The following is a 27,217-nucleotide window of genomic DNA, read 5'->3' on the forward strand; positions in this document are numbered from 1 at the left end:
CTTATATCCTTATTGCACTTCTAGTTTTAGTTTTGAATATGAATTAGCTCCCATGATCGTGTTTTTGTTTAGGAATTGTAAGCTGAGCAACAGTAATTTCTCCATGGCATCAGTGGACATCCTCTACATCGATATCACACGTCGCTGGTCGGGATCGATGCCTGACTCCAAAGAAGCAGGTAACACACACACACACACACACACACACACACACACAGACATGCTAAAAGCCTCACAAAGGCACAGTGCGTAGAGGACAGAAGAGCTGGGTATCCTTGAGATTTGGGGGGGGGCGAACGGCGTTGCGCTTTGAGCTAACGGCTGCCTCACTCTTCGTCAGATTCCCTCTGACACTCCGCTCCCATAATTGAAATAAGCTGAGATCACAAAGTGACAACAAAGAGACTCTCCCCCCGCATGAATTATTCAGAGACTGCACCTGGAAAATGTTTGCGAGGTGGAGGTGTTTGGGACGGAGAGACGGGGCTGCGGTTTGGTTTAATTGAATGCGGTGCCGCACTTCCCTCGCTGTGCTGGACCAGGATGGAAGGGCTTGTATAGAAGAGAGCTGTGAGCTGAATGTGAAACCGTCTCACAGGTACGCGGCGAGAATTCAAGTCGGGGTTACGGTTATTTTTTTTGTGTACGTGCATGCGCTCAAGGATTTGTCGGGGAACAGGGAGAGGAGAGGGATAAGGCAAGTATTTATTCACGATGAAGTTTTTTTTTGTTTTTGGATAGTGTGAAAGGCTGACTCAGGATTTTGAACAGAATGATAAAAGCCCCATACCACCTCAGGAGAAACCCTCTCTCTGTCCTGAATCCTAATTTTCTCACTCTCCTCAATTTCACCTCTTCCCGGCGGTGTTTCATCGAAGACCATTGCAACGCTGGAGGGGCATAAATGATGGCAAAATGAGATAAAAAAATTAAATTCTGAGTTTAGAAAGGGCAAAATGGAAAGGACACACTGAAGAAATTCATGCCTCAGTCATAAAACTCCTAAGTACTCCAAAGTACATGTGTACGCTGTGATAAACCTCACGATGGCGCACACTGAGCTCAGGAGAATAGAGGCTTGTTCCTCTCCTGATTGAGCTTTTGTTATAAGTGGTTCAGAGGAACGAGTGGAATCAAGTTTATAGTCTCAGTGGTTTAAGGAAAAGAGAGAACTTGGCTGTGTTTAAAGGAATGATATACAGTCAAGGTAAAATTTTGTTGGATAATAATCTCTTCATGCAATTTGATTTTGGTTACGATACAGACATTTCTCTTGCTTTCTCTTGCCCTCTGGACACAAACAGAAGCCCTACCACTGTTAAAAGTTTCTAAATAGAGAGTGTCTTTACTCTGACATTTATCAATTCACAGGATCTGAAATAACTAAGCCTTCTACTATTAAACTGGGATGTCTGCTGTTTGGATTGTTATGATAATTCATCGACCAGCAGTAGCAAGAAAATGCATTTCAGGAAACGGGAGAAAGTGGTGTCAATTCAACTAATAATGCACAAAGGATAATGGTTGTAATTACCCAGCATATGAGAGATAAGATTACACATTTCTTTTGATCCTATCAGTGTCAAGTGTGATGTCTTGATTCATTTGAAACAGCAAATTATTTTTTTTATTTCACATTCTCTTTCCTTGGATTTTTCCTCCCTTCCTCTTCATTTCTCCCTTCCCTCTTGTCCGTCCGGCAGGTATGGGCCTGCATGCGTTTGTGGAGGCCTTCTTCTACCTGGCAGGTCGCAGGTTCAAGTCCCTGGCGATGAGGGAGCAGGTGGTGTCGCTGCTGGAGCTGTGCGAGGCTCAGCTGGAGTCCCAGTCGGGCGTCGGGGGCCCGGGGCCCGAGGACAGGCGCTCCGTGAGCTGCAGCAGGGCCCTGCCGCGGGGCAACAAGGCCCAGGCGCCGGGCCTGACCGACCCCCTCCTCGACTCCCCGGCTCCCCTGCGGAGGGCGGCCAGCCAGGACTACCGGCTGCATCAAAGATTCAGGCCTGGCACACTCAGGGCCAATGCGGACAACTGACCGGAGAGGGCTTTGGCCAGCCGTCCGACCCCCCCCGCCGCCGCCGCCTCCGGCTTTCTCCACGGGGGGGGAAGGGGGATTAGGCCTCCGTCTCTCCTCTCCGGCTCCGCGAGGGGGCACGACGAGACCTGAGAGAAGGATTGGCTCGACCCCGCTGGCTGACTCGCAAGAGGACTGTTCTCAGCTTGATTGCTTTTCCTTCAGCGGAGGAAGAGATGTCCGCAGGGGGCTGGAGGAGAGATAGAGCGAGGGATACAGGGAGGTCGGTGTATTCCTTCCCTCGCTCCCTGGTGGAGTCGTGTATGAACGGTGTGGTCCAGAGGGGGGCTGGAAATGCCTCTTTTAAATATACTTATTGATTCTACAGAGCAGCTGTTTGCTTCCCTTCACCTTTATCATGCAATCCCCCCGGACAATCATGATACACACAGTAATTACACTAAACACACACACACACATACATAGGTACAGTTTGGACACACCTACTCATAGAAGCAGTTTTCTCTTCATTTTTACCATTTTCCATATTTTAGAATGATATTGAAGACATCAATACTATGAAATAACACAAATGGATTTATGAAGTGACCAAAAAAGTGTTAAACAAATCAAAGCTATCTTATATTTTAGATTTTTCAAAGCAGCCACCCTTTGCCTTGATGACAGCTTTGCACACTCTTGGCGTTCTCTCAGCCACCTTCACCAGGGAGCCACCTGGGATGCTTTTCCAACAGTCTTGAAGGAGTTCCCACTTGTTGGCTGCTTTTCGTTCACTCACTGGTCCAACTCATCCCAAGCCAACTCTGCTGGGTTTAGGTCAGGTGACTCTGGAGGCCGCTGATGCAACACTCCATCACTCTCCTACTTTGTCAGCACAGCCTGGAGGTGTGTTTTGGGTCATCGTCCCGTTCAAAAACAAACGACGGCCCAACTAAGCGCAAACCAGATGGGACGGCGTGTCGCTGCAGGACGCTGTGGTCGCCATGCTGGTTAAGCGTGCCTTCTCTTCTTCTATTCTCAATAAATCGCAGACAGTGTCGACAGCAAAGCACCTCCACACCATCACACCTCCTCCCCCAAATTTGGACTCATCAGATGAAAGGACAGATTTCCTCTGGTCTGATTGTCCACTGCCAAGCAAGTCTGTTCTTCTTATTTGTCTGCTTCCGTAATGGTTTCTTTGCAGCAATTCTACCATAAAGGCCTGACTCACGCAGTCTCATCTGAACAGTTGGTGTTGAGATGTGTATGCTGCTTGAACTCAGTGAAGCGTTTATTTGGGCTCCGATCTGAGGTGCTGTTAATTGGCGATTTGTGAGGTTGGGGACTCTAATTCACTTATCCTCTGCAGTATAGGTAACTCTTGGTCTGCCTTTAAGAGCCGGTTTCATCACAGCGCTTGATGGTTTTTGCCACTGCAATTGAAGAAAAGTTCTTGAAATTTTCCAGATTCACTGACCTTAAAATCTTAAAGTAATGATGGACAGTCATTTCTCTTTGCTAAGTTGAGCTGTTCTTGCCATATTATGGACTACTACAACCAGAAGTAATGGCCTTCTACCAAATAGGGCTGTTTAGACCAACCCTACCTTGTCACAACACAACTGATTGGCTCAAATGCATAAATGATGAAAGAAATTCCACCAATGAACTTTTAAACAGGCACACATAATGATTGTGGTTCAACATTTTCCACCTAAATTTCACTTCTAAATGAAAACTTCTTGTTGGTGCGGGGATTTCAAAAAAATATTTTTAAAAGTAAAAAATTTTGGTTTCGGAATGAAATTCATACATATGCATCAACTTTAGAATTCATATTTGTCTAAGAAAATGTCAAGTTTTTAAGCATAAGCCTTTAGATAATGAAAACCATACATTCAATCTGGTGTGTCCAAACTTTTGACTGGTACTGTACATACATACACACACATAAACTCTCTTCAGGGATAACAACGGAGGCTCCAGCTTTACTGCTGACCACATTTAAGGCGTACACATAGTCGTTTCACACACACATACACACATGCACGCACACAGACACACTCATACATAAATGTGTGTATTATATTCTTGAATTTGCACAATAACCTTTTGAACTGTTACATTTGCACAGATATGGATGTAAGAGTGAGTGAGCATTTGTGTGGGCATATTGTGTGTTTTTGTGTGTGTGTGTGTCTGTGAGTGTATGTTTGTATTTGTTTGTGTGTAGTTCCTCAGTTCAGGACTATGTAAAGCCAGTGGCTCATTTGTCCGTCCTAGCTCTGTGAGCCCATTCGCGATGAGTAAAGTATCCAAAGGGAAACGGCCGTGCCACCACCCATCCTCTTTCTTTCAGTTCTGCAGCTATTCCAGTCAGGCAGCCTTAGACCTGCAGCACCGGAGTAGGAGAACAGGTTCCAGGTTGATAATATTGTAGCCACACAACTGCCATGGGGGATTCAGCAATTCAGCGGTGACTGCATTACAGAATTCAGACTGATGCTTTTTTTTTTTTTTTTTTTTTAACTGTGATTCAGATAGCTTTTTTAATAAACATGTATCCAGGCATTGTGAGATCTGTCTGTCAACTGCAATGAACATGACTTGGATCCAGTTACAGGCAAAATGACTGCTATAGGGGGATGCCAGCCAGAGAGGTCATAGGTCATTGCTGTCAATTCTGCTCGTTTACACACTACATTACTCACAGTAACAGAAATGTTGGGATTGTATGTTGTTTCAATTCTTTCTTTCAGTTCTTCCTTTTCCACTAAATTTATTAAATCCATTGTCACATGAAAACCAAGTTGTGTGTGTGTTGTGTTACTATTTACCAAAACGTATGGGCAGCTGCTTGCTCACCGCAAAACTCATACAGGGACACATTAGAGAAGTAAACATATAAAGGCTTTCTTTACTACATACTGTAGTACTGAAATATTACTCACTGCAGCATCAGCTAAAATTAAGTAGATTGATCAATGCATCATTAATGAAAGTAACATCAGTGAAAAGTGCAGAACTCTAAATCTATTGATAGCACCAGAATAAAAAATAAATAAGAAGAATGAAAAATTTGCTCTTTTCAGTGAAGTGGTTTGTGTTGATGCGGTTGTCACTGCTGTGATATTGCCCACATGCATTTACACAAGCAACTTTGGGAGGCTTTTAGCTCAATTAGGCGCTCAAGAATGGCACATGCATTCTTGTTGAAAGCCCATTTCTCTGCCCACATGATTTTGTCAATCATGTAAATGCTGGCTGTGGTATATACAGTGTACAGCTCTGGAAAAAATTAAGAGACCACTGCAAAATTATCAGTTTCTCTGGTTTTACTATTTATAGGTATGTGTAAAATGAGTAAAATGAACATGTTTGTTTTATTCTATAAACTACTGACAACATTTCTCCCAAATTCCAAATAAAAATATTGTCATTCAGATAATTTATTTGCAGAACAGACAACTGCAGACAACTGGTCAAAATAACAAAAAAGATGCAGTGTTTTCAGACCTTGAATAATGCAAAAAAAAAACAAGTTCATATTCATTTTTAAACAACACAATACTAATGTTTTAACTTAGGAAGAGTTCAGAAGCAAAGAAGGCTGAGGTTTGCTAAAGACCATAAGGATTGGACCGTAGAGGACTGGAGTAAGGTCATCTTCTCTGATGAGTCCAATTTTCAGCTTTGCCCAACACCTGGTCGTCTCATGGTTAGACGGAGACCTGGAGAGGCCTACAAGCCACAGTGTCTCGCACCCACTGTGAAATTTGGTGGAGGATCGGTGATGATCTGGGGCTGCTTCAGCAAGGCTGGAATCGGACAGATTTGTCTTTGTGAAGGATGCATGACTCAAGCCACGTACAAGGTTGTCCTGGAAGAAAACTTGCTTCCTTCTGCTCTGACAATGTTCCCCAACTCTGAGGATCGTTTTTTCCAGCAGGACAATGCTCCATGCCACACAGCCAGGTCAATCAAGGTGTGGATGGAGGACCACCAGATCAAGACCCTGTCATGGCCAGCCCAATCTCCAGACCTGAACCCCATTGAAAACCTCTGGAATGTGATCAAGAGGAAGATGGATGGTCACAAGCCATCAAACAAAGCCGAGCGGCTTGAATTTTTGCGCCGGGAGTGGCATAAAGTCACCCAGCAGCAATGTGAAAGACTGGTGGAGAGCATGCCAAGACGCATGAAAGCTGTGAACTCTACCTAAGTTAAAACATTAGTATTGTGTTGTTTAAAAATGAATATGAACTTGTTTTCTTTGCATTATTCGAGGTCTGAAAACACTGCATCTGTTTTGTTATTTTGACCAGTTGTCATTTTCTGCAAATAAATGCTCTAAATGATAATATTTTATTTGGAATTTAGGAGAAATGTTGTCAGTAGTTTATAGAATAAAACAAAAATGTTCATTTTACTCAAACGCATACCTATAAATAGTAAAACCAGAGAAACTGATAATTTTGCAGTGGTCTCTTTTTTCCAGAGCTGTATATGATTCTTTTGTGTGTGTGTTTCATACTGTGCACCGTTATTGTCCTGCCTTTGAGTGATTGGGCGCTATGGGGCTCAGTAAAGAGTGCCATTTTCCACAGCATTTGGGCATCCTGGTGTGTAGTGTTGTAATGGCAGCACTGTTGGCAGCTGTTGTCATTTGCATCTCTCCTGTCTTGACCCAGCGTGATGAACATGAAATAGCTCACTGCTGGATGTCTTATCTGGGATCTATGCACATACACATATTACAGAGAATATAACCATCAGCTAATGGCGCCTTAAAGGATAACTTTGGTGATTTTGGACCTATATATAATTTGTCCCTTACATACCTGTTGTACTTGGACCCACAGTCAGCTGTCGTATGGCGAGTTCCGTTACTAGGCCTCTTGCTGCTAACAATGAGTGCACTTATTGTAAGTTGCTTTGGACAAAAGCAGAAGCGACTGCTAAATGATGTAATGTAAATGTCCAAATGGGGTTGGTCTCCAAAAAAGCCGTTTGTAGGCTCCACAGTGGAGTTGAGAGTAAACATGACACACTTACGCACACTTTCACTAATCAGGAAATCACAGAACTATTTTTCTCTGCTGCGGCACAGAGTGCTGTGGGGTGAAAGAGCGTTGCTGGCAGCGTGATCTAGTTTTATGGGCGGTCAGGTCACATTGTAAAAAATGCACATGGAGCTGGGTAGAGTTTGGTAGAAGACTATGCTCTGAGTAGAAATGGTGTGGTGCTGCTGCTTTCTGGGCTGTGAATATAAATACGTCAGTTGGTCTCTACATCGTTTTCACAGACTGGCTTTTTTTGGAGATATTTTCACAAACCCTGTTTGGACTGATTGTTAGCAGCAAGAGGAGCTCACTGTTTCAACTGACTCAGGAGTCGATTCTCTGCGGGTCCAAGTACTACGTATGTAAGAGAGAAATTATATAGGTCCAAAATCACCGAACTTATCCTTCAACCCTCCCTCACCTCTGCCTTTAATGCCAATCTAGTGGAGCTCTCAATTGTTGTCTTTCTTCATAGTTTTTTTCGATTTTTTTGCTCCCCACAGCTCCAACAACTGGTGTTTCCATCACCAGCCCTCCCCCTTCGCTGCCTCTGTAACCTTCAATATAAATGCTCCTTTATCTATTTCATTTTCAGCTTTCATCCTTCCATCAAAATCTTGATAGTAACAGCAGATTGAGCTAGTTTGTCATTCAATACATATCAAACAGCTGCCCATACAGATCAATCAAGCCTAATCTCCTCCACGACTTCACTCACAACAGTGACGCTGATGATGTCTGACACTCACCTTGTCCTCCACCTTGGCTGGCGCTGCCAAAGGAAGAATGGACTGGAAATACAAGATGTAAAATTTGATGGTCACATAAGTGTCAGTGCTTAATCATCATTGAGTGAAACTGCAATTTAATTCAAATGTAAGGAGCATGCAATGAGGTGAGCATCATAGGTGAGTCAGTGCTTATCATTTGTCCACATGCAAGCTCAGGCTCCAGTTGGGTTTTGTTTGCATTTTTGCTGCACTTCTAACTCTTTAACCCACTAGACTTTTTCAAAGCAAAGGAGGTTCAGGGCAGCTTTTCTGTTTTGCTATGCATAAAATAAATGTTCAGAAGCACACAGCACTCTTTTGGCCTTTCCATTTGATATATGTTTAATGGTGGGATCTATGCACTCCTTAGCTATTGGAATGCCCTTGGCCTTGCCATCAACAAGTGGCTAGTGTGTCTCTGTCTCCTAGCCTTTGATATGAAGTCATGGAGGGAGTACTGGCTGTTAATGGAGAGTGGTAACTAGTTTTATTAAATGCATTCACTTACCCCAAAGAGTGATGGGTGGAGGGTGTGACGGGGAGCCCGTTCCACTCGGCCAAGGAAATAAGCGAGCCTCACAGGGAGCAATTAACGACATAGCAGCCTCCCTCTAAAATACCCATGATGAGGATCTGCTGTTAATGAGGTTCGCTTTCTCCCAGCGTCCTTATCACTGAGTCAATGAAAAATATATTAATCAAATTCAGTCAGTTCAAAACAAACAGCTGGGTGCAGTATGTGGATTATGTGGATAGGGTCTGAGAGGATATAATCACATTGCGCCTCATGGAACCGAAGAGCACAAGCGATGTTTGATCTCAGTTCAATCAGACGGTAAAGCATGATGTTTGGGCGCTCGGTACAAGAATTTCACACTTGGCTTTCCCTGCCCTTGAGGTATACACGGATACAGCGTGTGAGGCACTTTGCACTACTTTCAACTCAACATTAGTCATAAGATAGGAGACATTTTGCAGCGTATTCTGCACCCTCCATTTTGGTTAGGACCATTTCAGACTTTCTCCTGCCTACTGTGGGGAATAACAATCAGGCAGTATGTAGGTCAGGCTCGCTGAGTAGCAGGCAGCGCTCACAACCCGTCTTTTACATCCCTCCATCTTACCCTCTTCTCTGCCTTTGGACCGCGATTCTGAACATATGTTGGCTCTTTAAGTGTTCCACTTCCATCTCGAGCTCCCTTGTCAGCCATCCAGGCCTGCTTTAGTATTTAATGAACATGTGATGTATCTCGCGCTCAAGTTAAACTTCATTTACACTGTATTATAACAATAAAGTGCAATCAAGTGAGGAGACACGTAAGGCCAAGATTTAAAATAGCTAAATAAAACTTTAATAGGTCTAGTTGCAAATGTACATAAATTGCACAGCCACATTATTTTTGTCAACACAAACAAATTCCTCTGTACATTATTGTTTTGTCACTGTCGTCGAAGGAAGCAGAATCCAGCAAATACTTTACTTTCAACATACTTACAAAAGTATTTTCTACAAGATATTAGAAAACATACAACATCTTTTACTTTATTTATAGCTTTATATTTTGATGAATCTTTTTCTTGGACCGGCGGAACTGTGTGGACAAGTGAGTGGGTTATAGTTACAGAGACAGATCCATCATGGGGGTTCTCAGGTTTTCTGATTCTGTAAACACCATGAAATAAGAATTGAGGTGGATACATGGGCTGAATGAAGAAATAGCTAGGAGGTGAATTTAAAAAGCCAAACATGATGAGAGTGCTTCTTCTACTTTTCTTTGTGTGGAGTTACTGATGTTACACAGTGCGGCATACATGACAGCCACATATCAGTTAACTACAATTAATCTCTGTAGTATGTAGTCTTATAATAAGACTACATAATAAGAATATATATCTTCTGATAAGATATGATCAGGAGTGTCTCAGTGTTTGTTGTTGGTACCAGAGGATCACGTCCACTCATCAATCTGAGGCTATTTCCACTGAAACAGGAGCAATCATCAAAGCCTCTGCGTACATTTATGATATAATGCTTTGTGATTGAGCTAATTGTATCAAATTCCCTTTCTTCACTTGTTAATTTTAGCACGTCTTTTTAAACTCCTGAATCAGGCGATGTGCTTTCAAAGTAACGGAAATTAATAATATCAACCGCTGAACGTAAAAGTGCATAGAGCTAGACTGATGAGGAAAACGGGATTGTGCTTGCGATTCTCATCGCACTTGATTGAGATGTAGATCGGCAGCCGCCTGGACTCAGCCTGACCTGAAACCAGCATGGCGTCATCCAAGACAGTCACAAGACCCGACAGTCACACCTCCTCTAATCAGCTTCTGCTACCGATATTTCACTCAGATACAAAACAAGAGTTTTAACAGGGCAAATACTGAAAAGTCAATTAAATTTTATAGGTCTAACCAATGAGGACAGATGACTGATTGAGCTACTTAGTATTTACAATATCCATGTCATATTGATACAGAAGAGTTGAGCACAAGATACATTTACAAAAAAGCTCTCTGTTAACATTAGGTAAAAATATTGTGAACATTTTATTTACACTTTCCCAGGCTGTCCAGCCTTTTGATACACTCAGTTATCATATATTCACTGTATATGTCTGCAGCAAGCCATTCATCATCATCATCATCACCTTCCAATTGGCAACAGAAAACAAATGGTGATACTGACGCTACCATTGGCCATAAAGCCAGGATGAAGCATGCAGAGCCTCACACTTAATGTATATAGTCTGTTAAAGGTAAGAAAAATGAATACAAAAATATACAAAATATAGATGCTGAAATGGCACGGGGCTATGGGATCTGATGGCAATGACAGGATCATTTAAGAGGGAATAAACCCCATGTTAAGACCAACTGTGAGTTAGCATCTTCACATTCAGAAGAAAGGGGAGGAGGGAGGGGGGGAGAGAGAAAGAGAGAGAGAGAGAGAGAAGGAGAGAGAGAGAGAGAGAAGAAGAGAAAAGGAGAGGAGAGATGATGCCACTAAGATTAATGGAGTCACAGTTTGGATGCAGCATACTTCATTACCACTGACAAACAAAACCGTTAGAGAGAGAAGATTCTAACTTAGGAGGCCATCATTCCGATGGCCCACCAGTCCAGTGTATAGTGTGTGTGAGTGTGTCTGAACACATTGCCTCTCTATAGCTCTCCTTGTGCTACTAGGGTGAAAAGACCACAGATATGGCTCATGTCCCGGCCGAGGCGGGACACGCAACCGACACACAGCGTAACAGATGAACTGCTAAATCAAACCCGGGTGAAATATGACCGGTTCCCGCTGAACCGTGTTTGTCTGTCGTTCAGAGCAGTGATGAGCACCGTGAGGAGGACCGATCGCCTGACCGTGCGAGTTCACACTCACTGGCGGAAGTGCAAGTTATGTCACTCGAAGATAGCGCGCACGTAAAGGATGAAGCGTCATGGAGATTATAAGGACGACTGCGATGGTGCTGATCACTGCTCCGTGCGGTCTCTCCACCGGGGCACGCTAAAGCTTCAGTCGTTCATCTGAGAAAAAAAATAAAATAAAACTCACTAGGTTTAAGAACTCACTCCTAAATAAAGGGCTGCTTTCATATTTGAGATTATCAAATATAGGTATATGTGTGTATATTCTATAGAAGAAAAAGAAATGCATACATCTATATTAAATCTCATTAATATAGTATCACATAGAGTTCATTTACTTTAGTGTTCATAATACATTAAGAGTGTACAATTTATTTTTTATCCTTTACAAATCCACAGTATAAGTTGTGCCTTTTTTGCAGAAAGAGGGGGAGCTGTGGGATAAAGAATAGGTGTGTTCCTTACTTAAGGCGTTTCATGTACCAATAGCTTTCACAAAGTGCACTACATGGGGGGTGGCAGGGGGACGGGGTTCGCGGGGCACTTTGGAACACACCCGAGGACTGAGGAGGGAAATGAGTCGATTGTATTTGGACTAAAAATATCTTTTGAAGCTCCTATTTGGTTTTTTTTTTTTTTAAAAAAAAACAAGGACATTGAAATAAAGCACTGGAAAATAATCCTCTCAAGACAACTATAGTGATATTTGTCGATGCTGTGTTCTTTTTGTTTTTACTGGGTTCCACTTGGTCGTCGAGAAGAAGAAGAAAGAGAGAGGAGGAGAGGAGGGGTGCTAGGGCGACTGTCTCTGACAGCCACTGTGTGTGATTATATAGTGGTTTGTCCCAGGCGTGGGCGGGGTCTTGAAGTGTCCCGGCAACTGCATACATCCATTGGAAATATCCAAATCGGTTGATTGACGGAGAGCTTTGAGTTCATTATCTACAGGCTTTGCCCCACCTCCTCTGGCCATCACCCTCTTACTGAAGGCCCTCTGGTGATCAGTTATGCCCACTGGCTCTCATTCTCTTGGTAATCTGTCTGTCATCCTGAAGTCCCGCCTCCGCCGGTTGGCCCCTCAGAGTGACGTCCTCACTCCTACACTGTTAAGTGTCCAAAAATGGAAGTGTCTTCCACAAGTACTATGTCCCCTTTTAAAAACGATCACACACACATACACACACACACACGCACACACACATACACACACACAGAATCTTCCGAGCCGACATGCGTCCATGCAGGCACGTAGACATACTCTCATTCACACACAGACACATGCACACCACAGACACTGCGGTCGGTTGCCAGTCTGTCTAGCAGTTGCTGCTGTTCCTAAACTCTCCGTTCTCCGTGATCTGGAGCTTGGTGGGGTTGGTGGGGGAGATGCCGTTGCGGGTCTGCATGCTGTAGCGCTCCTTCAGCTGGGTCAGCGCGCTCATCAGACGGGCGTTGGCTGCATCCAGGGATGCTATGCGCTTTTCCTGCACGCACACACACACACACACACACACAGAGTTAGAGACAGATACACTCAACAAAAACATACACTGATTTTCTTGCAAAATGAGGAAGACCAAATTGATTTAATAATAATCTCCCTCCTCAGGTCTAGTTAGTATGTGCTCTTAGTGTTAACTGTATCATGTCGTGTCTCATGGCAGGACGGCCTGAGCCACTGTGGCGAGTTTCTCTCCCCTCCCTTCGTAACGAGCTTTTCATTTTCATTCTCTCCGTCTGTTTACTGCTGCGTGTTTGTTTGCAGATGCAAAGTCTCATTACTTCAGTGTGTGAAATAGATTGAGCACTCATGCGTGTCTGTGTCTCGGTTTGTGTATATGTGTTGTCCCTAAGAGTTGTTCCTGCACTTTTACATTAATCTTCAGAGGCACACACATCGGCTTGCTTGTGTGTGTGTGTGTGTGTGTGTAGATGTACATTTGTATATGCATATGTCTTATCTGTGCATTGTTTCCAGAGTGGTGATGTGAGTATCTTATAGACAGAATGGTATCCAGTGCTACGCCTGTCTAACAAACACTCCAACATTGATTTATGTTCAACGTTCAAAATTCTCTGCACCAATGTGCTCAAAAGTTCTACAGAGATACTTTTCTGTTTTCTGACAAGGATCTCAAATACAGTTTTATATGAATAAGAAACACATGGATTATAGAGGGGCTACAAAGAGCTAAAAAGATACATAAAGTAGTTGTAAATGTAGGTTGTATAAGAAATAGGGAGAGCTGAGAAATGCTGCTCAGTCATTCAGGCTTGTCAATGTCACAAAGTTGTAACAGTTATGAATTAAACATGTCTTTGTATTTCCATGGCATATCACCCTTCACTTCACCAGGAAAAAAAATGCACAGTGGAAAGCAAATACAAATTTGAAACACATACATACACACACAGATAGACAGAAAGTATCTACAAAACTGTATGCTATCTGCACAGTGGGCACTAGAGCTTCCCTGTCAGTCAACCCATTGTAACATGGTGGTGCTGTCAAACTGACCTGTGCATCAATGATCTTCTGTTTGGAGTCTACCACTGCCTGCATGTCTGAATGGTCCTTCTTCAGCTCTTCCTCCACCGACATCAACCTGGAAAAGCAAAAAAAGACAGCAGAGTTAGACCAAGAGTAGAGTTAGGCAAGTAGACCACAATATACGCCTACTCAAATGAGACGAGGATATGTGGACTAAGAGAGGAGTTTGAAACTATTACAGTTAGTGTGTGTTTGTGTTTGTGTGTGCGTGTGGGTGTGTGCTGTGCATTTTAGAGTCTTCATTTAATTTAAATATTTTATTGAGTTTGCAGAGTGGTAGAGGATAGAGATCCAAAGCATGCGGGGTAGCCATTTGTCTTCTGACATCCCAGCACTAAAAACAAAAAACAGATGGACGAAGTTGCATATCGCACAGTTTCATCCATACAGCTTCTCTCTATCCTCTTTCTCAGTCTTTGTGGGTAGCTTTTGTTTATTAGATGCTCAGCAGCACCTTTATAAGAGCCGGCTTCAGTGTGTGCGTTGGTGCCTTCTTATGTAACACCGTCTGCAATGCACACTTTTTAGGAGAATTACGGTACGTGCTGTTTAGGTGGTGCAGAGCCCTAAGCATAAGGGAAATACAGTGTGCACTTATACACCAGGTAGTACAGTAAAAGTCACACAAGCATGAATTAAATACTTTGTTCAGCAGTTCCCTTCGTTACAACAAGCACAGTTTGGGGAGAGCTGGGGTTCACTGCACCCCCTAGCGGCCTTAACCACAAATGTACAGTACTGTGCAAAAGTCTTAGGCACATGTAAAAAAGTCTACTGACACACAAATGCAGAAAACAAATAAACATCTAAGACAAAATATATATAAAATATCTAGGGTGTGACTTAGGTAAGATTTTTTAAGCAGAATTTACCATATAATGTAATATATTGTTCTATAATAATAAATACAATGGTGAAAAAAAGCACAGTATGATTTTTTTCCCCCTCAAATTGACTGAAAAACTGTCACCAAAGAAAATAATGGATATTTATGGCAGCTGGAGGCGTCTTCTTCTCCACTAGGTAAGACATTCATTATGTAAATGTTGAAAACCCAGGCAGTGAATGCCGCTTGTGTCTGCTCATGTACATTTCATGTGTGCAGTAGCTTAATGCCTGCTATTGTGCACAGTGCAAACTTGTTTGTCTATGTGCTCTGGCAGCCTGTGCCTCTGTAATCTCATGCTTGCTGTGTAATGATCCATCGCATCTGGAGGAGCTGTCGATTCAGCACTGCTGGTCATATCACACAATGTTTGAAATGTGGCCTCGCCTTGTTATTTCCATTTATTTCTGTTCATTTTATTTATGCCTTGGGTAAGGGGCAATTTTATAAAGAAAGAAGTTATTGGAGAATGTTTGCCTGGCACATTCTGTTTTATTGAATGAAACGCACTTGTGAATAACACGGGCCTTTTGTGTGTTGTAACAAGTCTGTATTCAGCAGCCACGGGGTATTGAGCCGGTGCCTATCGATAATGGATTGTTAACCTCCATTGTACACGTTCCTCATGGCAACTGCCCCCCTCAAGCTGACATTTCAAACTGCGCCTGTGAGTTTCATTCGCTCCAATCGCACTCCAAGCGCACTGCTTAGACTACATGGTCAATAAAAATAACAAGATGAATACCAGACCCAATCCCACTCACATCAGACTCAGGGCTGAAGAGTGTGTTAAATGCAGTGAGTCTGTAACGCATCATCGATGTACCTGCTGATGATGCCCTTCATCTGGAGGTCCTTGTCGTCCTGCTGTCGGCGCAGGCGCTCCTCGGACTCCTCCAGACGGGCCTGGTACTCCATCAGGACCTTTTGGGCCTGTTCGTCCTGACCTTTCAGGCGCGCCTCGTACTCTTCCAGCTTCTGCACCGACGCCCGCAGCTTCTCCTGCAGCACTGCAATCTCCTGCTGGTACTGAACAGACAGAACAGAGAGGTGGAGAAATAAAGAGATCCTCATCGTCATCATTGTTATTATCATCATGGTAATTGTCATCATCGACCCTATCAGCAGGCTCTTGCTCTTCATTACCATATCTGACGACAACAACAACAGCAAAATCTTTCTATTACTCCCGGGACTGCGTCCTCTTGCTGCTGGGACTGAGGATAATTCTTGCTAGAATAGAGAGATGGCCTGTGCCAGGGGTATAACCATCATTGGCATCACTGGTATCATTAAAAAGCCATCCTCAATGTCCTAATTATACCAATCTTCTGCTAGACTTGTATAGCTATACTAAAACATTTCCCATGACAATCCCTTTGCCTTCTATTTGCCTTTTATATTAAGTTTTCATTTCTCTTTCCAAGTGTTTCCACTAAACACAATCCCCATTTCGGGAAAACTAGCATTCTTTGGTTTTTATATAGGCACTGAGGTAGGACTCTTGGCAGGTCTTTCATTGCAAAAAGCTAAACTCTCAATAAATCAAAAGAGAGGCCAATCCAGCTGTGCCCCCAATCGGACCACTGGTTTGGCTCTAAACCAAAGACCTCTGACCTCGTGAGAGGTTGAGCTTAATCTGGGCAGTGAGGAGAGGAGAGGAGAGGAGAGGAGAGGAGAGGAGAGGAGAAGAGAGGAGAGGAGAGGAGAAGAGAGGAGAGGAGAGGAGGAGGGATGCAACCTCTGTAGTTCTAGTCTAGCCTGTGCCATAAGCCTGAAAATCTCTCCTTGACCTCTCACTTGGACCGTAGAGAGGCTTTTTAAGGGGTTTTCTGCTGGTGAGGAGGAATGAGTGGAAGAAGCAAATCCCTTCTGGATATATAAAAACATATTCCCTACAACAGCGAGGGATCCTGTGGTTAGTCAGCGTGCCACTGGGAGACCAGTAAGAGCGACTCCACTGACGGGAAAACCTCACAGTGAATGAGACAAAAAAACTACTAGATAAACTACAGAACTGAGATGAAAACATTTGTGGTATAATTCCATTTCCTTGAATTTGTCCTAGCATTGTCAGCTTCAAATAAAACTCCATTCTCATCAATGTTTCCAGTTGTTTTTGCTGATAATACCAGCTTGATCCTACCACATAGAAAAAAACACTCTTCATGGTTCCACTTCCAACTAAACAAACTATCCCTAAATATGAAAACAAATAAATACATAAACAAGCAAAAAAAAATAGTGTTATCCATCTTTTCATGACAAAAAATGAAAGATGAAACAAGACAAGTTTATCAAGCAGATCCCTGGGAGTTACATGACTGTTGCAACTCTGAGCTGGAGAAACCACATCCACCTTGTTTGTGATAAAGTGAAAAGTGTCTTGGTATCATCAGCAAAATCAGCGGACTGGTTCAGCAGACATGACTTCATCAACCCTCATCTCACATGCAGTACTGCCATATTGCTTGGGCTTCAAAATTTGCTACCAATCTCCATACAATCCATACTTTACAGAAGTGATGTCATAGGGAGCCACTTTCAGCAGCCACATTGTATTTCTTTTCTTCTCTTTTTCCGGTGTTTTATTCCGGCATTTGTGTAAACGAACTAAACTAAAATTAAATTAAATAAACGGTTTATGCTCCTATTATGACTCATTATTTAATATGATAATGACTTAATTTGAGCAGTCACCGCTCCACTCTGTTATCCAGCAGTAACTGATGGAGAAGACATGTCAAAGACAAATGGAGGACGCTGAATGATCAGATTCAATTACACAACCTGAGGATGCTGCTTGGATCATTAATCTTTTCTTGTCACCTTCTGCTTACTTTCCCACCTCACTCTGTCCATCTCTTCTTCACCGCTGGGACCTTATTTCCTCGCCCCCTCCCCCTCTTCCCACGAGAAAGAGTGACCCCAAATAGATTTATCTTATCAGCTCCTCTAGCCTTTCTCCACTCCTCTCTCTATCTCTCATATTCCCTTGCTCCTGTCACTGTATCCCCCGAGATCAAGTGACATCTAATATATCTATAACTGCCTTTGTCCTACCCCTCATCCCCTCCCTTATTCGCTCAAATGCACAATACATCACCTCCACGCTGCACCCCTGCTGTCCTTCCCTGCGTTCTCCTTTCTTACCTGCATCCCCTCTTTCTGTCTGAAAACTAGGGCTGTCAATAGATCTCCGCCTGTCAGGGGAAATCAAGCTGCTGTAATAACAAGTTGTGAAACCGTCTCTCTCTCATGCTTTGTTTAGAAAACCATAATTAATCACAGTTTGTCTTCTTCCTCTCCCCCGCCTCTCTCTGTGTCAGGAGTGTCAGGAATCTCTGTTCAAACCGTGATGCACCGTGACAGAAAACACAGCGCAAAGACAGAGCAGAGACAGACTGTTTTCAAGTTTAAAAATGTGAAAGCTTTGTTGTAATAAAAAACGACCCATCACTGACTAAAATATGTGCGTATCTTAGTCTATAATTGTTGAAAGGGATCTGTGTATTTCTACCTCATATGGCCATAAAGGTCACAGTGACCTGCTGTTGCAGATGTTGCCTATTGTTTACAGTTGCGCCGTCTAATCTAATATAAAAAAAATAGTTGAAAACATCAAATTCAAGTAACCGAAGAATATGATGAACGCATCTGAATTGGATAAGCTGAAAATAATATGGTATAACAGAAGAGAACAGAACAGAGTGTGAATGTCGCCTGGGCAGATCCAATTCTGCACCTGTTGGTCCTGATGTTACATCTGCTGATGTTCCAGGCAGACTGATCCAGCATGCATTCAATATTAGTGTGTGTGTATGTAGCCTACTTTTACTCATGGATGAGCTGTGAATTGTAGCTTATGAGTTGGGCTAAACTATCATCATCATCATCTAGGCCTCAAGGGACCCCCCCTGAAAAAAATAGGGTTCTTTAAATAGGTAATAACTTGTTTGTGTTTCATAATACATGGTGTAGAGAAGAAATGTGACTGCATTTAGGTATGCAATGTGCACATGTGTTTACACAACATAATATTTTTACATTCTACAGTAACTGTTTTCAGCTAATTGTCAGCAGTTTATAGTGACTTTTGTTTATTTTTTTCCTGTGATGGTCAAATTGACCGTTTTTTCCATTTTGTGTTATATTTGTTTTACACATGCTCATAAATGTTGTTACTATGCAATGAAATACTGATTACACAAATACTGAAGATTGAACAAATTGAATTTCAAATCAGATGTGTTTTTGAATATGTTTTGAATATATGTTGATATAGTGTCTAATTAGAGGACTTTACATGCTGTGTTCATCTGGATTAATTAACAAATTCTGGAATTTATTAGAATTAACATTTTGTGTCCTTCCCATAGGATTTTAAATGACAGAGTGGTCATTCCCATTCAAATCTACACTCTTGAACGGTCATTTGGCTGGTTCACTTACACTGGCTGCCACAGAACGTTTGATAATGTTGTCATGGAAATCTGTGTTGATTTGGTGCATGAGACTCAGAAAGCTCATGTGTTACTATGGCAACGGCATAATTTGGATGAACATTCCAGTGTCAGCTGTGATGAACATTCTAAACTCTCTTGTTCTGTCCACACATGAAACAATGTGCATTTATAAACATTGTTTATACATTCTATAGTAACTGATTTATAAATTGGCTAATTGTCAGCAGTTTATAGTGTCCTTTCTATACATTCAGGTTCTGTGGTCCTGAGCTATCCTGATTTATTTTTAAATTTGTTATATATCATGGAATATATAAGTAATATGTGAACCGTCAAAATGACCACTATGGCCATTCTACTGTTAAGAGCACACAGACCATTAGCTGGGACCTTTGTCTAATCTGCTGTGCAAGATGTACTGTGTATTGTAGGAGTTTTGCAATCCTGATTCCCTCTCTGACTTTCTGGTCTGTTTACTATTTTTAGGCGGCTGTGGCGTCTTTGTTAGAGTGAAGTTATTGCCTTCTTTGGTTGCTTTCCCTGCCTAGGCTGCTGGGTTCTGTATGAGCTATGTTAGGATGACAGGTTTGTATTCATTATGGATGGAAAAAATGGGGGAGCATGTGGCAGCCAATCAAAGCATGGAAGCCAAGCTGAGGGTGAATGGTAGTAAAAGTTGGTGAGAGAAGCAGCAAGTACATAAGCAGAGGAAGCAGCAGAAAGCCTCTGTCTCTCCATCTCTGTCTCTCTCCAACACGCAGGCGCACACAAGCTCCAACATGTATACACACACACCCACACCCACCCACACACACTCACCTGCTTTAGGATATTAAGTTAATTTCATATAAATAAGGGGGTGTACGGTTGTGAGGGTGTGTGGCGTTTGACACACAGGTGGGAAAAGGTTTCAGGGGTGCAGGGAGGTAATTTTACAGTGTTAAAATGTTTGCATGTTAAAGCTACAATATGCAACTTTTCTCTTTTAGACAGACACTCATTTGATGAACTGTTTTCTTTGTAACATCTAGCCTGAGGCTGAGGTAACCGTCATCTGTAAAGCCACCACAGGTGTTGAAGAACCAAACAATGAACGCAGGGAAAAGAAACAAAAAAACAAAGCCGATTGTATATTGCATTCACTGGTATTTTCGATCAGGCTTTATCTGCCGTGCGTTTAGCCTCACTGTTCTTTTGTCTCTGATTCCTTTCTGCCATTGTTATTGTTGCAATGACTTCCCTGTGCTTGATAGCAACAACCGAGCTGGCAGACACACCTAAAGGTCTATGCCCCAAAATGTCCCGAACATCATTGAAAAGCCAATTTCAGGCATCCAGGGGATTTACGTATGTACACACAGGGGCACAGACAGACAGACACAGACTGATAGAGACTGGTATAATATATCCTATTTGTTTGTTATTTTAATGTCAAAAAGTTGCATATTATAGCTTTAAGAGAGGAGAGATTTGGGTATGTCCAAGGGATCGGAGACTTAGGGCAGGGGCAAGGGTGTCAAGGCAGGGGATTGGGCAATGAAGGAGGGATAGAGGAAATATATATAAACGTTAAAGGGGTGGTTTAAGGAAGGAGGTATGCGAGGGAATTAATGGGGGGTAAAGAGTGGAGGGAAAGTTAAGAAGGGTTTTAAGGTGTCAAGGGAGTATTAGCACAGAGGGTTGAGGGTTGAGGTGGTTGTGAAAGGAGGGTTGGTAAAAGTTAAAGGTTGGATTGGGAGGCAGGTTACCTTCTCCACCTGAGTCAGATCCTCTCTGTTTCTCAGTGACTCGGGCTCCATCCCCTCATGGTCTAAATACTGCACATTCATATTCAATAGCCAGGCTGCCGTGCGGTCCAGCGCATTGGGGTTCACTGGGGAGGGGGCCTAGTGAAACCAACACAACACACACACATGAGCTGAGTGCGAGTGGAGGGGGCGGGGCATGCAAACACAACACAAAACACAACACACGACAAAACGCAACACGGGAATAAGCTTGAAATGCACGTGGAAGAAAACAAAGACATTTGGCTGAAAGCAGGGTGGAATGGGTACACACTCGTGTCTTGAACACACACACATACACAGTTCCACACAGTTCCATAAAGCACTGATTTAAACACACACGTGAGTGTGTGTAAACATACAGACACGCATGTACACACAATCACGTTTGCAGCAAGGGAGGTAAGTCAGATTAAATGAATAGAAAGGCAGCAAGATAGAATGATCAGGCGCGAGGCAGAGACTGGCAGGTAAGCTGTGTGTGTGTGTGTGTGTGTGTGTGTGTGTTTGTTTGTTTATATCTGCCAGTTATGCTGATGGACAGGTGCTAAGAGAGAGAAGCCGTGGACTGTTAAGCGAGAGGAAAAGTAGGATGGTTTCATAGACTGTCCAAAACACTGTTTGGGATTGAAGCCTTTGAAATTGCTGAAATGCCTGAATCTGAACAGCAACAAAGCATCAGAAATTTAATAATTTAAATCCAATTTACCAAATACAACTACCAGATACAAACTTCGTATCATCCTACAGGTAAAACACATCATTAAGTTAGAACGTTGGTTTCAGCAGCCTATTTAGTCACTATGATATCACTTAATGCAGGATCGATCAGGAAAAATTCAATTTTAATCCAGACAGATTGGACAAAGATATAAATGCACATCAATTTATAATGGAGATCTAGCTTTTAATGGAAATTTGATTGTGTCCTTTGTCTCTCTCTGCCATCCATTTACCAGAACACTGAAAAGGAAACTCAGCTGGATTCGAGCTGTGCTGCTTCAAACCCTGAGAACGAATGTGTGTGTTGTGTTCTCATAACAAACAAATGAAACTTGGGATTGGTTCTATCAATCACTCAATCAGACTATTGGCAATCCAGACCATTCCCTAGAGAGGGGAGCAAGGCATTATGGTTAATATGCAGATGCCCTCCCCATCGCCTTACTAACGGCAGTCACCAAGGGCAACCATTGACCAAGGTTTTTAATTACAGCCTATAGTTCAGACCAGCCAATAATGGACTTACAATTACCAGCTAAGGTATTCAATAGAAAGCATAATATATGGGGAAACCTCCTGTTGTGACCACAGACAAAGACACACATGCATGCACACACATTAACACGCTAATCCATACACTTACCCATGTGTAGCATATCTGCTCGTGCCCATGAGGTGTGTTTGCAACCCGTGGTTTTGCACTGACAGTGTGTCTGTGTGTATGTGTGAGCCCACATGCGTCTAATCTATTGCTAGTTAATGAGGAGCTAATTGTGCCTACACCACTGTCATTCAGCCTATTAAACTCCTCCAGTAAAACAGTGGTGAGGTGATGAGCCGCCTGTATGCAGATTACTGTTATTATACACACAATGACTGCAATTCATTAGGGCACAATGAGCAGAGTCTCTGTGCTTAGAGACCACCCACGCAGCCTTTGTCAACATGCAATGTATGTTATGGGATGAATGGGTGTGTTTTCTTATAGTGAGTGTTTTGTCACTGTAGGTACAAATGGACTGAGGATGAGTCTTGAGAAAAATCCTACTAAATATTACAATCAATCACTATAATCAAGAGACATGTGCGCTACACACAAGGCTCTGTGCGGTGGGTGTAAGTCGGACAGTGTGAGAGTGTTTACGCCTCCCATACCTGTTTGTGCTGAGCCCTTTGCTTGGTCTCGGGACTGTCGCCTTTAGAGGAAGAGGACTGCTGCCGTAGCCGGGCTCCGCTGCCAGGCCAGTCAGGCGAAGATGACATCATGCTGCCGGACGAGGGCCGGGGGTAGGGCCCGCTGTTGAGCAGGTTGGGGGGCGTGCGGCCCCGGGTGACGCTCTGAGGCGGAGGTTGATCTATCCTGCGCTGGGGGCCGGCGCTGTTCTGTCGGGGGACCGTGGGTTGGTGTTGTGCTTCCGTGAGGGACAGCTGTCGCCGGGTGAACTCCCCCGAACGCCTGGTGTACTCGTCTCCGCTGCTCCCCCCACCCCCGCCTCCTCCTCCTCCTACCCCTCCACCATGGTTCAAGAAGGTATGCTTCCCTCCCGCCGGTCCGTCCTCATTGTTGCTATGGGAACTGACAGAGCTGTGGCACTCGGAGCCAGAGTCGGCCATGCCGCGCGGGGACACGGACAGGCCGGCAGCCATCTGGTAGACGGGGTTCTGGAAGGACAGGGGGGCTAGGAGCTGGGGAGGTCGGCCCGGGGTGCTTTCTGTCCCCGGGGTGGTTGGGGTCTGGCCTGGCCTCCTTAGGGTGGGACCTCCAGGGATATTGCCCTGTGGGGTTCTGGCTGACCACACTCCCCCAGGGGCAGGGCCTTCACCCAGGCCATCTGAGGGGCTGGGACCTAGGCCGCTCTCCAGACTGCGAGGGTCCTGAAGGTCCACCATGGACAGGCTCTTGCTGCCGTTGGCCATGCCCAGGTCAGGCTCGTTGGACTCGGAGTAGCTGGAGCTGCGTGCGGGCGAGGGCTGGATCCCTGAGCTCCTGGTCACAAAGAACAGGTCCTTGTTTTCTGGGGTGGGCGAGGGTAACCTGGTGAAGTCAACCAATCTGATAAAGAGAGAGAGAGACAGATACAAAAAATAAACTATACTGTTATGAATTTTAACCCTTCAACCAATGAATGAAGGCCAACTGAGTCATAATCTTGAATGAACCAATACCTGGAGCTAGGCACGAGGTAAAAGTGAAACAAGCAAACAGGTAGATTCTGATGTATTTTTCCAACATATTCCAATGTAAATGCATTGCTATGCAAAATTCATGCAGAGCACACCTCTATTGATATTTGAAACTGGGAAATGTGTGAGGATGTGTGGCTTCTACACTAATTTGCCTTGTCCCTCATTCCCCCGTCTTCCCTTTCTTCCTTCCCTGCAGCAGCCAGATGGAGGCTTTATTGCCTGGAGACAATTACCTTGACAGACATGATTTATCTTCTAATAATCTCTATCACTCGCATCACGCTCATCTCCTCCCTCTTTCTCTGTCCTTCTCCCTCTGTCCATTACCTCATCCTCCCTCCTTTCACTTCTTTCTACCCTTCCTTCTGCCCAATTTCTCAATCTCCCCATCTTTCTCCCTCATTCCTCTCTTGGACTATCTCCTGTCTTTCTCAATCTCCCCACTCTCTCCCTTCTCCCACTTTTCACGTCACTGCTTGGTGGATGAGAAGCAATTAGGCGAGAACGGTGAGCTCATTCGCATGGAGTTTCAGGATCACGGCTCGCAAATGAGGACACACACACACACACAGAGACACATATACACACATACGTCAACATTATGCACAAACAAATAATGTGATGAAGTAAGGAGGGTGGGCTCTGAGATCAGGCCATATAGGGACACTAGTTAATTAGTTATATTGATCCTGGCCCACTGCTGAGCATAATGGTACCAGCTGTCTGCCTTGTTGTCTATTTCTTTGCTCTCCTGGCTCTCCTGTTGCCTGTCTCCCTTAGTGTATGTGCTGATCTGTCCGCCTGCCTGTCTGCTGGTCTGCTCTCCCCTGTTTCTGAGGCTTTGTCTCCAGCTTTCTGCCTGTCTGTTGATCTGTCCATCACCCTGCCTTCATGTTTGCCTGTCTGCGTGGGTGTCACCTCACCACTGTGCAGCCAGGGAGCATGAGAACAGGCGATAAGGGAGATAAGCTGTTGTCTGAGTATGTAGTCAGCCACAGGAGAGTAAATGAGGTTTCATCTAGCTGATGTAAACAAGCAGGGGCGAGACTCTCCTGTGTCACAGCCTCACCTGACAAACATATTAACGCTCAGCAGAGTTGTTAGTACTGGCAGTGAGATCACACACACGCCGCAGCTGATGTTTACTTTGAAAGACAACAGCCGAATAATCTCATTATTGGCTTGATCATTTCCATACACAAACACACACACACACAGAAACACAAATTATAATTCTGTTGATTTCTATATCAACTCTGCATGTCTATGGTGAGTTAAACCTTTATGAGATGTTGATTCAAAAACCAGCACACAAGACAGCGGTGTCATGAGCAGAAATGTAAACTCCCCAACACCTACAGTAATAAAATCTCTCCGATCCTAAATATTTTCCCCTACTTCTTACCCAGAGAGGTCGTTGTCTATGACCATCTTCTGCAGGCCGGTGGAGATGCTGCAGCCTGCCGCAGCGGGAGGGGAGCCCATATGCTCCGAGGACTGCCCGGGTGTCATCTGCATGCTGGACGGGTTGGACAGAGCCGTGTTCACCTCCCGTAGGATCCTGGGCAGAGGACCCAGTTTGGAGGCCGCACTCTGGGGAGAGACAGAGGCAAACAAGTCAAGGGAAATATTACACTGGACAACTTTAGTTATTAACATTAATTGGAATCCATTTATGCGTTGTTTTATTGGATTTCCTATTTGCATCTCCTGTGCCAGTCCAAGGAATGCCCCCCACTCCCCCCCACTGCCAGGCAATAATCTCTCTTATTCAGACAACACATTCTGAATAATGAAACAGGCCAGTCTGGATGGACTGGAGTGTGAGCCAGACTCAGCGTGAATTCTGAATTATTGAAAGACCGGGTTTCTGAGAGGTGGATGTATGACAATATCATTAACAAAAAAAAGGACCACGGATCTACCCTTCATCTAATTATTACCAGCTTCCCATCTGCCACCACAACTAATGGTGTCCTTATAAATCCATTAATATGCCTCACCCAGCCTCAGAGGCTGCACAGTGCTCTCCCCAAGTGCATTGTTTATGTAATGCAATAATACATTATTGATTGTTGTATGGTAAACATCCTAATGTAGTCTATGCACGATTAAAATCCTGAGGCTTGTGATAATGCATTGGAGATCTTTAAACTTTCTGTTAATGCATCCATTAGAGCCCCCGCCCCCCCCCCAGATTCCAGGTTTTATGTATTTTTAAGCATTTTTACACTCAATATAACTATACTTTACTGTGCCTCATTTCAATTGTTATTGTTTTATCAACTATCTTAAATCATTGTGCTGAAAATCATTTTTGGCCAATCTCATGGTATCAATGTCACTATGGCTGGGTGATGATACAAGCTGAATGAGAGAAGAGTCTAACAGCTGACAGAAGTTATCTCCAGTACCTGTTCCATCTGGGACACCACCTCAGAGAGCAGGGAGTGCAGGGTGGAGAGCTCCCTGCCCAGGTCGATGTAGCCCTCGAAGCCCGCCGTGTTGGAGATTGTCTCTGGGTTGGAGATCTCGAGCAGGAAGCGTTGCATGTTGGTCCACTCGTGCTCCAGGAACTGGTTCATGAAGGACATGTACTCTTCCTTACTGCCGAACCTGAAGCCATGGACAGAGACAAAGTGTGATTAAGAAATTCAAATTCAGAAATGTTTATATTGCTGAAATGTATTTTATATGCTGTATAATATTTTGCTAAACTTAGTTATCTGGCACCCGGAATTCACTGACAATAAAAACTAATCACACACTCACTTGGTGAAGTTGGCCAGGTTTTGCGTCACTTTAGCGATGAGTGTGAGTGTGCGTGCGGTGCGGTCGTCTGGATACTCTTGCATCAGATTGAAAAGCGAGGGGGACATGATGGCTGGACACAGAAAACGGAGGAACAAGGATGCGCTGATCAATCGCTCGCTGATGTCTGGTCGCCCCCGGTTACTGCATTCCTGCCGCCACGATGCAAACACCTCCTTCAGCTCTCGTGGAAAAACGCTGCCAAGAGTCAGAGAGAGGACAGGACTTCATACGCCATTTTTGGGAGGGTCAATTTCAACTTATTGAAATTGAAATTACCTATAGTCTTGTGTCTTCTTTGAAGAATTATTTCATTTATTTATATATTTTTTTTAATCTTTACAGGTATTGACAAAGGCTGCAACCCAACACTGGGCTTCATGTGCCAAATATCAATATTAAAATCCCAGTCTGAAATTGGAATAAAGTTTCCCTTGAGGTGGCAAGATTAAAGCAATGCTTCTAACGGCTAGCTATTGGTTATGTTTATTTTATTGAACTGAAGACAGTTCTTTAGTTAAAAATTAATGGACTGACTTCTTTATACAGCTATTATCAAAGTGGTTGCTGCATATTTTTTT

At 43.6% G+C, this 27,217-nt stretch overlaps 2 protein-coding genes across 3 annotated transcripts in view; one reads left to right on the forward strand and one right to left on the reverse strand.

Annotated features, from left to right (window-relative positions):
- Positions 1 to 2,032, forward strand: part of ttll11 (tubulin tyrosine ligase-like family, member 11) — a 34,363-nt gene extending 32,331 nt beyond the window's left edge. Inside the window, exons 9-10 of the mRNA XM_071527231.1 lie at positions 73 to 179; positions 1,704 to 2,032. Coding sequence (XP_071383332.1) covers positions 73 to 179; positions 1,704 to 2,032 — 436 coding nt within the window. The remainder of the gene's footprint in view (positions 1 to 72; positions 180 to 1,703) is intronic.
- A 7,175-nt stretch (positions 2,033 to 9,207) lies between these two features.
- The window catches only part of LOC139650528 (disabled homolog 2-interacting protein-like), a 74,245-nt gene continuing 56,235 nt past the window's right edge, over positions 9,208 to 27,217 (reverse strand). The window contains exons 7-14 of one of the 2 annotated variants that reach the window (XM_071527225.1): positions 26,598 to 26,834; positions 26,240 to 26,441; positions 25,231 to 25,418; positions 22,794 to 23,691; positions 20,877 to 21,014; positions 15,489 to 15,685; positions 13,744 to 13,831; positions 9,208 to 12,709 (exon numbers count right to left, since the gene is read on the reverse strand). In XM_071527225.1, coding sequence (XP_071383326.1) covers positions 12,542 to 12,709; positions 13,744 to 13,831; positions 15,489 to 15,685; positions 20,877 to 21,014; positions 22,794 to 23,691; positions 25,231 to 25,418; positions 26,240 to 26,441; positions 26,598 to 26,834 — 2,116 coding nt within the window. In that variant the 3' untranslated portion in view covers positions 9,208 to 12,541. Of the gene's footprint in view, positions 12,710 to 13,743; positions 13,832 to 15,488; positions 15,692 to 20,876; positions 21,015 to 22,793; positions 23,692 to 25,230; positions 25,419 to 26,239; positions 26,442 to 26,597; positions 26,835 to 27,217 lie in introns of both variants that reach the window. The other variant, XM_071527224.1, reaches the window with a different exon arrangement.

Source organism: Centroberyx affinis, unplaced genomic scaffold, assembly GCF_046629955.1.
Source record: "Centroberyx affinis isolate AG114_WGS23_722 - 3 ecotype Tasmania unplaced genomic scaffold, CSIRO-AGI_Caff_v1 ptg001506l_1, whole genome shotgun sequence".
Lineage (NCBI taxonomy): Eukaryota > Metazoa > Chordata > Actinopteri > Beryciformes > Berycidae > Centroberyx > Centroberyx affinis.